Source organism: Perna viridis, chromosome 6, assembly GCF_037379345.1.
Source record: "Perna viridis isolate PV_CMFRI_1.1 ecotype Kerala chromosome 6, ASM3737934v1, whole genome shotgun sequence".
In the NCBI taxonomy this organism is placed as follows: domain Eukaryota; kingdom Metazoa; phylum Mollusca; class Bivalvia; order Mytilida; family Mytilidae; genus Perna; species Perna viridis.
In genome coordinates, this window is record NC_142450.1 from 13,540,832 (window position 1) to 13,553,332 (window position 12,501).

The window sequence follows — 12,501 nt, forward strand, 5'->3', positions numbered from 1 at the left end:
AGCGCCCTAGCCCCTACCAGGGTTCAAGTTTATTCGTCTTTTATAACAAGCTTAGCGCTGCAACGGGCCTATACGCCCGGATCCGCATGGGATAAATAACTGCCGGTATATAATAATGTAAATTAAATGTAAATCTGAGTTTACAAATTAGAACAACTAGAAAAGACTTTTTTACCATTAATATGCAACTTTATTTAGAACGGCAAACATTAAGTAGAATTTACTTTAAATACATGTACAACTAATAAACTGTATTATCAATTGAATCATACATGTATCAGGTGTTCATGTACAAACACTCTCACAGACGTTCAGATAGTGCGCTATTACAGCCCTATTAAGGAAGTGATTTCTAAAGCAGCATTTTCAAAGTTGAATTTCTTAAACTATGGATACTATTTTCTGGATACTTTTTCTGCTCAACATTGTAGCCAACTTGAGTTTTTCAATCCCAGATCAACCTACTGTGAATACAGATTGTGGACCAGTGACCGGAACGCTAGCCGACTCTGCGTATGTCTTCAAAGGAATTCCGTATGCATTACCACCATTGCGCAAAAGACGTTGGAAGCCACCTGTTCCTCTAAGCAAGATGGCTAAAACATGCTGGAGTGGGATGTTCAATGCGACATCTTTCGGACATACATGTATGCAACGAAATCCACATAACGACAGTCAAATCATAGGAAGCGAAGATTGTTTATTTCTGAATGTATGGACTCCGACAATAAATCCGAATGCAAAGTTGCCTGTTATGGTTTGGATTCACGGCGGAAGTCTACAAGTTTATAATGGAAATTGGCCTACCTATTGCCCGACTGGGAAACTTGCCATTGACACTAATGCGGTGTATGTTAGTATGAACTATCGTTTACATGCTTTTGGCTTCATGGCTTTGGACATTTTGAGTCAAAATTCTCCGACTAACACTTCCGGCAATTTCGGCTTCATGGATCAACAGTCTGCAATGAGATGGGTACAGAAGAATATAAAAAATTTTGGTGGCGATCCTAACTTGGTGAGGAATTTATATGAAATTATGAGTCAATTGACATCAGTTATACTTTTAAGACCCTTTCAACACAATGCGGGGTAATAAGAATACCCTAAATTCTCGTCCGACTGAATGTCAACACGTACCGCGTAAGCAAATTGTACTCTTCATTTCCGGAAGTTGATAAAACTATGTATGAAAGTGGGCAATACGTACAGATTATGCAAAATAACCATAGCTTGGTGATTAAAAGGGATTTTTTTATGAATTTGTATCATTTTTTAAACTTAATTTTTACAATTTAGTCATGAGGAGCGAGTCGGCAGTTCATAATATACATGGTACTCTTATTCGTGTTATTTATTTACCTACGTTTTAGGTGACAGTGTTTGGTCAGAGTTCCGGTGGAACAAGCATCATAGGTCTCCTCGCATCGCCTTTATCCAAAGGACTATTTCATCGCGCATGGATGATGAGTGCATCACCCGTTTACAACAAAACATTACATGATGCTTCAAATGATAACAAAATATTTCTAAAGAATACTGGATGCAGTGATATAAACTGTCTGTACAACTTCCCGGCAGAAGACGTGGTCAGAGCTGTTCCTTGGAATGTTTATCCATACTGGAGAATGTCTGGCCAATCAGATTTGCCAATGAAAGGTCATTTTTATGGTGCGATATGTATTGTTGATGGTAAGCGTGAATTATCTTTAGTGAAAAAGTACAATGCAAGTAAGGGGTGTGTAAGACCATTTTCTTGTAAACTGACCCGATAGGTATGGTACTAAAAGATACCGTATACACTGCCTGAAAACAGGGACGAAACGACAAACACGAGCAATCAATAAATGTATGTTAAAATAATACATTTGTAACCATAAATCATACCTAAATCATATAAAATGGTAACTGTAAAATTGTAGATTACGATATACTTACATAATACCAAATGTATATATTTTCCTCTGAATATTTATACCGCTCTTCTCTTCCATTTCGGTCTATGGAGAAATAACATCAATCATGCGGTGCGCACTAAATAACCTACGGAACAAATTAATTTTAAGTGTGACCGACGGCATTAAGGTTATTTCAAATAAACCGAAAAATGTAACAGTTATTCCTTGTATTTTAATTTAAGTATTAAAACTTAACGTCACAGTCGCATATCAAAATATGATGGACAAATTTGTTTATTCAACCAGTAAGCGTGTTGCACCTGAAATTAAATTATATTCATGTGAAAATTATATTTTTGGTTCCAGGGATCTTGACCTTTCACTATTTTTCTATTATCATCATATAACATTAGATTTGCAATTATAATCAATTACATGTACACCCAGGCAAGCAGAAAAACGCATGGTCTTCATTATTAGAATCCCAGTAATGAAGCTTGTTTTTGTTTATCCTAACTAAATATAATGAAAGCCGAAAATCTCACAAAAAACTTTTTATCATTTTAGGGTACGTTGTTCCTGAACCTCCTTTTGATATGTGGAAAAATGGAAAAGGAATCGATGTCCCTCTTATGATTGGTAGGTTTCACAAAAGTCCTTTTAAAAAAAGGTGTATTGCTGGTATGTGAAAAGTATAACATAGCACTTTTAAAAGCTTTTTATTACTTCACTTACGGCATTTATAGGTGGAGTTGAGAGTTACTGTGGGAACACCTAATCTAAATGTGGCGTGAATCAAATGTGGATACTCAAAAATTCCAAAGACCTACAGGAGTGCACTTTGTAGTACTTCCAGTAGCCTTTCCAAGAAAACTGGTTTGTTCAACGTGTCATAATTTCGTCTACTCTGGACTTGACTTTGTATGAGTGTCTCGGCGGGTGTTTCTGAAAAAGCAGAGGACGCTTACCCTATCGGTGCACCTGGTCCATGCTCCCATGCTACGGCTGTCGAGGCCAATATGATTGACCGAAACTTATAACAGGGCCAATATGAAATAACATATTAATTGACAATTTTATTAATCAACTCAACTAGATGATTAGTAGAACATTGTTTTCGTGTTATACCAAGAACATGTAGGTTTATTTGCATTATTCAGTCTTAAATATCCTTTTTGTATAAAATGGAAGATTTTTTTTGTGTGTTTCAGCAGCTTTTGGTCCTGATGATCAAAGTTCATTAAATCTAGTTCAAATTCAAAATGGCGATGTCAAACGACTGGACGTTATGATGCCGTATTGGCCCTGGTTTGATCCATATTGGCCCCGTATAGATGCCCGGTTTGAATTCATATCAACTGGTCAGATTTGACATATTTTAACGTAATTTGGGTAGTCGGTTAATAATGTCCTATTAATAATGCTTTGGAATTTTTTTTTTCTGACTGATATACTGCAATAAGAACTCTTTTTTTTAAATTCTAATTGCCTATTTAAATTTTCAGGACTAAGTACGTCAAATGTAACTCTTTGTTTTGAAGTTATAATGTTAAGACACACCTAAATTTCTATTACAAACTGCTCAAGGTTTGTATACTTCAAATTCAACAACAGCGGGAACGCACTCTACGAAAATTCCATTTGTCCATTGTGTTTGGAAACTGATGGTTGTGCTTTAATAACATTTCGTACGTGCACCGTCCTGTATCACAGAGAGGCTGAAAAGTACAAAATCTCGTTTGTATGAAAATTGGTGTGCCGATTTCATTGTTAAACTTAGGAATTTATGGTGCGAAGCATAAATAAAAGTGTGTTTCTGTCGATCGATGAAAATTCGTATGGGGTAGAAGTTGTATGAAGAAAGTTAAGTGCTCCAAAAAAAATATTTCATTCATATTGTCCAATCAATTTCAGGAACAATGGCACAAGAGGTTGATATTGGCGGATCTCATCACGATATGAACGAATGGACGTGGGACAAGTATCAAACTATTGTGAAAAACTATCTTGACACGTTCCCCGGTAATATATCTGCACAAGCCCTAGGACTATATCCAGCTGGCATCATTGCCCCTCCATTTCAGTATACAACTATGACATCAGATCTTCGTGTGATCTGTCCAAATGAAATAATGACAGATGTATTAGCAAACAGCTTTTCATCGCCTGTCTATCAATATGTTGCAAATGCTAGACCGTCACATCCGGTACGCGTAGTTGGCATTCCTTTTGAGGCTAAATATGCATGTCATATGTGGGACAGCATAGCATTTTTTGGAAGCATTGGGGACTATTATACGCCCGAAGATACCGACTTGAAGTTTCAACAAATAATACAAAAAGAAATAATTAATTTTGCTAAAACTGGACAACCGTTATCGGTTTCATGGAAGACAAGCTCTAGAGGATTTGAAATTATATCAACAAACCTTACATTTACTAATTCTTATCATTCAAATATGTGTTCATTTTGGAACAAATATAACTTTTTCAGTTATGGTTGGATAAATTAATGTCGCATTATTTAAATATTTTGCAATATTGAATAGCGTTTTTGCTGTATGAATCGAAACAAATGAAGGAACCGCCAAACTCTACCATCTGTATATGACGGGTTTGTTGTATATTTGCCAAATGGGGAAAGACATATGACTGTATGTTTTTTGTGCGTGTTTGTTGTATTGTTTATTATTTTTGTCATTAATGACAAAAAACATTCTTTCATTCCTTAATTACAGAGATATGCGTGTATTCAATATTTAGATTATATTAGATTTAAACGCATGCACTTTTCATTTTTAAAACCAGGTCAATTTTGTTTGTTTCTCTTCTATTTAGACTTGATTTCATGTTGATTGATTGAAAACTTTGACGTTTGTAATCCAAACACAGCTATATGCAAATGGACTTATATAATATTCAGTAATACAATGTAGATATCCCCTAGTTCCAAATGTTCCAATGAAAAAAAAATGTCACTAACTCATGAACGTAAAAATTAAGCAGTTCTATAGTTGTCCTCCGGAAACAGAAAATATCAATCTCTTACGCAGAGAGTACTATATTCGCTATTTCAAAGGTTCACTGCTCTACCACATTCAGTGCTAAACATCACCCCTTTGTGTGAATTGATACAGTGCACTGGAAAAAACATGCGTTGTGACTTTTGTCACATCTTGTATAGCAGGGCCTATATTATAGCGAGTGATATGTAGTGAATCGGTTATAGGTCTGTGTAAGAGATTGCGAAAAACATATCCGTCCATCGTATCGAGTACAAAATTCTGCCTAGTACTCAAGTAGTAGTCCAACTAAATATGTGCATGTCCAGAGGTGATACATGCATGTCAAAAACCAACATAATTCACTTTCATTTCTAATTCAGAAACAGGAATAGACATCATACAATGTAACAATACTGAGTCTAAGTGTGCCATTCGGTTGTTTTAACAGGAGATTTTTTTTAAGTATCAACATAATGAACTTTGTATTCTTGCAGGTTACACATGCCTAATATTATTTATTAGTAAATATTGTTTAGTTTAATGTCATTACCTACTCCTACTTATATATCCAAAGTTCACACTAAAACTATACATACTCTGGGAAGTCCAGTGTGGCAGCTAAAGGCTATCAATTACTCATTTTACCCTTATTTCGCTCCAAACGTTAAAGTAAGGTTCCAAACCTTAATAATCAGCCACCTCTATGTAATATATCAAATGTAGCTAACGGATAACGTGTTCCGAAAATGTTTCGTTTCAGTTGGAGTGTTTTTGGTACATACGTTTTCTGAAAACTTTAAAATCTTGGTTTGAAACATAGTTTATGTTGCTGTGAGCACTTACAAATTGCTTCACGAAAGCAGTTTTTTTTCTTTTCAATTCAAGACATTTGCTTCCGTTCTCTAAAACGTATAAAATAAAAATGTTTGATCCAAGAATATCAAAATAAAACGCATTATGTGCATGTGGTAACCTACCGATATTTTGTTTTTTGTTTTATTTTACCATTTTATATTGGCTTTAAGGAATTAGAGATTTTATTGTATTATCCAAGTATTTATATCACACAAATGTTTATAAAGCTTTAATTTAAAGACTTTGATAGATTAAATTTAATTGAAATCCACTATGGGAAAATGGAGGGAATATTCCTTTTATAAGCATCCAATGAAAACATCACATATTCTGCAGGATAATTTTCCGATGGTTTTCTTTCTAAATATTGAATACATTTGGGACAAACAAGATCCAGAACAAATCGAGAAAAACGATGTGCCATCCATCGTCTGATTTTCATATGGAATTGCACTTAAATGTCAAAGCCATTTATTTCATATTTTTTTAAATTTTCTTTAAAACGCCCGTCATCCGTAAGGTGGACCACGAGGACTAATTTAGGGTGATTTGGCAGGCTATACTATAAATGGGTGGTGCTATGTGTTTGATGCTGGATAGTACATGCACTCATTGATTGTGTAACCAGTGGAATCACCCTTAACGAGCCCCTGTGTTTGGACATTTATGGCACATTTCTTCTTGTATATAAATGTCGGCCAATTTGTTCATGTCGCAACATTACTTAACTGATAACCTCTTTTCCGAATCACTTCAAACTTTACTATTCGTTTTTTTAATTTTATTATCGTCTGTGAGCAGCGTCTGTTAACTTTGATAAAAAACTAAATTTTTTCCCTTTTGATGAAATAATCAAAGCTTTTTAGAGCATATAATGAAGTTTGAATAGCATGTAAAGAACAGTGCTGATGTAGAAAATACACCGCATGAATAAATAAATAAATAAAACCACCGCATAAAAAGATGAAACCACCGCATATAAAGATGAATCCACTGCATATAAAAATAAAGCCACCGCATATAAAGATAAAGCAACCGTATATAAAGGTAAAACCATCGCATATAAAGAATAAACCATTACATATAAAGATAATACAACCGCATATGAATAAGATAGTACCGAATGTGAAGAAAACAGCACCACGTATACATATCATTGACAAGATATGGCGTTCCATATAAAAAGGACAAATTAAACTTGATTTTTACATGAAGAAACTTATTTTGACAGAAAAAAACATTAAATCAAAGACTAAAATACACAAAGAGATTCATGTATACCTTGAACGTTTTTATATTAATACTGTATGCGTCTGTAAAAGGGCCCAACGTTGAAGGTAAAAACAAATTCATACGGCCTAAATGGTAATGGGAACTATATTTTCTCGTAAGTCTGTTACAATGCACTTGAACATAGGAAGTGGTTGTCTGCGGTCGCCTAAATAATCGTTGAGGACGAGTTTCAAACATCCAAAATGAAATATACTATTTCAATAATGACGGAGGAATTGCATAATTGTCGAGTCCATCAACTTGATTTTTTTGTTAGAATACAGTAATATTATTCGTGTCACCCTATTTGCTTTTTGAACATTTTGTCTGATTTCATAAGGAATCCTACTTATAATGTTTTATTTACACATATAACAGGTCGAGACTATTAGAAAACAATGTCATGCCTCGGAGACTAAATAATTAAGGAGCAAAACAATAGACTACAGTCACGTGTTATCAAATGATCAATAGCTTCGATTACTTTTGTTCACAAATACAACTGTTTTGATGGTTGGCAACGTGTAAGTTATACAGTACCTGAACTGATCCGTGCAACAAAAATTGTGATCGGTCATCGATTCCATTTAACTGGTGATCGCATCACGTGACTACAGAGCGGTCAATGTATTTTACGGTGTTTGTTGTTTCCATTGTCAATCTTACACAAATATTTACATAATGCAATAGATTAAAACATCAATTTATATTTTTATTTTACATTTCTTTTATTTAAAACAGATCTTACGTCATTTTACATAACAAAACTGCGATCAGATCGGTCACCGGTCATCGGTCATCGATCCGTCAACGATCAATAAGTCAACGGTCACCGATCAGTCAAATTGTTGCGCGGATCGGTTTAAGGACTGTAATAAAAGCCTTTTGAGTTTTATGGTTATGCATATATTTAAGTTCCATCTTGTATTTACTTACACATTTAATAAAGTTGTACAATATTCTATCGATTCCATGCATACATCAGAAAAATATTGAAATCTGATCTCACCGTAAGGATTTTACTTTCACGTAATGACCTGATTAAACATATTTTGATGGAAGCACGCACTAACCTCCAAGACTTGACATTAACTAAATGATGTACTAATATGTTCAACCAGTTCATAGAAATACTACTTAATGCAATATATTAAATATTCTGTGTCAGAAAGAAGACAATAATTGAAGTTTTAAGACGGAGAGATTAATCGAAATGCACCTAAATATTTTATTAAAACACGGGAGAACAACTTGAAGTAAACATATGCAATACTGACGTATTTATTTGATTGGTAGGTCATTCTAGGTCATCATTTATATACAGTATTCTTATTTAGTAGAACTTTCGGCCCGTGTAAGTGTTAGGTAGAATGTGCTGCATATGCACTTTTAAGCTTGAATAAAGTTTTGATAATAAAGTACAAGAACAAAATGTTCATGGCATTCGTGTCGTCAAAGTACTTTAGGTTCTACTATATCGATAGGTCACTGTAGATGACTTTATGAAAAATTGTGGAAATAAAGCTATATGGAGACACTTATCAAGCAAATCCAACATTTTTTTCCTGTAAAGGGTATATATTTTTCAATGCCTTACATGATGGAGATCCATGAAAAAAGATAGATATTCTTTCCAATTTTTCATTAAAATCTGTAGCCATTACAAATAATTTTTGAAAAACAGCAAGTTGTTGCAGGGAATAGAACACAATCAGGCAAGGACCTCAATATTTTCGGATAACTTATAGCATACATTTTACACTTCTTTTTCCCTCATAAGTATTGCATCTATTTATGTACGAATGCTCTACTACCCATAATCAATATTTCTATCAAGATTAATTTTTTTTTAATTTTATAAAATTACACCGGGTCGTTTGTATGTACGGAACATTGCACCTAAATCCTATCAGAATACTGCAATCTGGGTGCACTGTGAACAACTTCCAACTCCGGAATACAAGTTTCTCCGTATTTTGCGAAAAATTTCCAGGCAAAAAATATTTTCTTTTTAATAGAGAATACCTCAATGAACAAAATTTATCACAGTTCATGTCAATTTGCTGAAGTTAGATTGTTTCAATACGAGGGTAATATTCTGCTCCATCACATGTCTCAGAAAGTGAGGTGTCTATTAAAGCTAAACTGGTTCCGGTCAAAATTAGGTACCAGTTAAATCGTTGTTAGTAATCATTATGCGCAACGTCCATATCAATAACTGATGTAACATGATTAATAAATGAAATTCAGCAGACGTTAAATATTTTATTTCAATTAAACTGTTATACTTATCTTACACCTCTGAATGGAATTTAATAAAACTTTAACTGAAACCTTACATGTTCGTATTGTGCACCTCCCATGGGGGCATCTCTTGTCCGTTATAATAACTCCCCCTATACCATTGAATGGAATATGATGAAACTTACACGGAATCTTTATTACATGTTTTCATTGTAAACCTTCTATTTTAGATTTTGATCCGAATCATTTTGGAGTTTCAAATTGCAAAGCATGAATTCAGTCATTTGTGAATATTTGGACAAGGAGGAACAAATCTTTTCCGTTACTCCTCCCACACCACTGAATGGAATTGAAAGAAACTTGTGCGCCTCCTATTTGAGATTTTCAAAAATCAATATAGAGGCCAAATGGGGAGTGGAGAAGTAACAAGTTAGTGACCATTTCTTACAGCTTCAGCTTACGATTTTCTAGTTTTCTAGTTTTTTTTTCATTTCTCAAACTAATTAAAATATAAATAATAATATGATTGTTAATTGGAAAAGAGTGAATAACCAAACTATGATCAAAACTGCCGAAGAATCCCTAGATTAAAACGGTGCTGGGAATTTTTTTTTCAGTTTTAAAAATCTTCACATTATGGCACGATCAGATCATGGAGATCAGGATTTGCTTGCTCTATTAAAGTTATCTCTAGCTTAGGGTATCAACTGATCACAAATGTAAATTGTGATTTTTTTGTAAGATTTTTCATTTATTATAATGTATAAAGTAATATTTTCACATTACATGTATATGAAGTTTCCTTGTTCCAACTAACAGTTGGTCTATTTGATAAAAAAATTAAATTCAATCAGCATTTTACTTCGTCACTAAATCTGTCAATTCCAGATATTCATTTATTTATTCGTATCACACTACTCCAGACATGGCGGAGCCAACTCAGATTCGTTTTTATTGTTTGGTTTGGTTGTTAGTACTGGACAGGTATTAAAAGTGCATTAATTTTCGAGTTAAATGGGCCTATAGGGTTTATGGCTATATCATATCAATGTACTTCTTGAATATCGTACTTATCAAAGTAAAAAAGTTAAAAATAAATTAAAAACAACGTTCTCGGTTCAATCTGCAACATGAGCTTTGCAAAATGTGTTTCACATATTTTAACTATTAATTATACCTAAATTGAAAAGTACCAGAATCACTTTCCGAACAACCTGTCCTGTTTCCGGAACTATTGATACATAAAAGCATGACTATTATCCAAAGGAATTTATTTTTTGACAAAAAAAAAAAGAAAAAAAGACTGCGGGTGTGGACCAGGATTTTAACGCCTTTTCTGTTAATCCACAAGCTCTCGTCTATCTGTATTTTTTTTAATAAATTGTGTCTTTCCGGATTTAAACGAAGAAGAAAAAAAAAACTCCAGCATTACTTTAAAAAAATCTAGTAAACAACATTTAAAAATAACGTTGCAAATACTTTTATAAATGGGTTATTTCAAATAAAATCGGCTTTTGTTATCCCATAAACGATCAAATGTTTCCAAGTAATGAGTGACATCTTAGCTAGGCATGGATCGCGGTCCTTGCCCCTCGCTTTGCGTAAAGGGAGGGGACTGGACCATAACCCGTGGCTAGCGAAGATGCTTTTACAGTTGTATGTGATAAATCCCATATTCAGTTTAATTTTTGTTAGTATTTAGATTGTAACCGGTCAGAGTTCGAGAAATGAACCATAAAGTGGCTCACTTATTCATTTTTTTAATTCGGCAGACTGCCCGAAAATTACAATTTTGCCAATGCAAATGTTTCAAACAACTTTTCTTTCTTGTCAAAAAACAACAACAGACTCAATGCACAATCCAACTTCCCTAACTGTTCTGTACATGTATGTTAATACCGTAGAAAGTTAGTTCATAGAAACTAAGACAGTAAATAGCTAATGATAGATCATACCCCTTACTTTTTATAAATGTTTTGATCAGAGCCATCTTTTTTTTTTATAATTGTCTTGATCTGCCCCTGTTCTAGACATTAATGTTTACTTTGAACCAATATTCTATAACAACCACGTTTCCATTGTCCTATTCTATCCTAAAGATAGAGTCTTTTTGAAAGAAAAACATCTTCAAAGTTCAATTTTACCTGAACTTCTTTAATGACTGAACTATGCATTTGAACTTTTACAAGGAATCTGGTTTGTTTTTTTATCGACTCGTTTAGCATAATCCATTCAGAGAATATTTCATTACAGCCATTTGCTTAGCGCACAGTCAAAATAATGTCAAACAACTTATTGGGACATAAATATTGTGACAACATGTACATGTATGCACATGCTTCAAAATTCACAGTTTATGTATTCTCAAATTTATCACGAAATCCAACCTTGTCACGAACCCCCGAGTCGCCTTTTTTTTCCCGAATCCCCTGATTCATGTTTATTATCATCATTTTTCATTAACATTTTACTTGAGGTTCAACCATGAAAATTTAAACGCAAAAAAAGCAGCAACAACAACAATACAATGTATAATTAAAACAAGTACTATCTTAAAAAAATTTTTGTTCTTTTTTACTTCTAATTTTCTACATTTCTATCAAGAGAACATAACACATGGCACGTAATTTTTAAGGTTCCGATAAAGTTTTTATTTCGAAAGCAATTCCAAATTTTCGATACAGATTTTTCGAATGCCACTAAGTTATCGGCATTTGGCCAATCGGAAAAAAGAACTGCGATCAGGTGACTTGTGTTTCCATAGAAGAGCGTCCTTAAAGTTAAAAGGTAAAAAGCGAAGCTATGCCGACTATGTCGGAAAAATCTGAAGACCTTAAGTATTTTCGCAAAACCATAAGGTAATTTTGATACTGTACATTTAACAGCACGCTAGATAGAAAATTGTCCGTAAAACGATTCCTTTATATAGTTTCAGTATAAATAATAGTTTGAATATGTTTGCAATTTCAAACTCAAAATTTTCAATGCTCATGTTGCAGATCGATTCGAGAACGTTATGTTTCTATTGTCGGAAACATCTTTTTTTTGTGATGTTTACCTGTTACCTGTTTCCCGATACCTGCACCGCACGATTTCACTTGAATTACTTATCAAAGTATATTGGGTCGGTTGATCCCTCCTCTAATTAATGCAATATAGCAGACAATTTTATAACATTTTGGTTAGAAAAAAGTAGTATTAAAAAATTATGTTGATTTATCATTCCA

The 12,501-nt window shown here is 33.6% G+C and overlaps 1 protein-coding gene across 1 annotated transcript; it reads left to right on the plus strand.

Moving 5' to 3' along the window:
• The first annotated feature begins 261 nt into the window (after positions 1–261).
• LOC148613726 (uncharacterized) lies at positions 262–4,501 on the plus strand. Its single transcript, XM_088587293.1, has 4 exons — positions 262–1,018; positions 1,374–1,692; positions 2,466–2,537; positions 3,813–4,501. The coding sequence occupies exons 1-4, from the start codon at positions 389–391 to the stop codon at positions 4,409–4,411; spliced, it is 1,620 nt and encodes a 539-aa protein (XP_088443419.1). The 5' UTR covers positions 262–388; the 3' UTR covers positions 4,412–4,501.
• Positions 4,502–12,501: the final 8,000 nt, after the last annotated feature.

Bases quoted from the DNA above. Each gene is read 5' to 3' on its own strand.
- LOC148613726 (XM_088587293.1), top strand. From the start codon at position 389: ATGGATACTATTTTCTGGATACTTTTTCTGCTCAACATTGTAGCCAAC. The intron at 1,019-1,373 runs GTGAGGAATTTA...CCTACGTTTTAG, and splicing joins TTGGTGGCGATCCTAACTTG to GTGACAGTGTTTGGTCAGAG. The intron at 2,538-3,812 runs GTAGGTTTCACA...AATCAATTTCAG, and splicing joins CGATGTCCCTCTTATGATTG to GAACAATGGCACAAGAGGTT.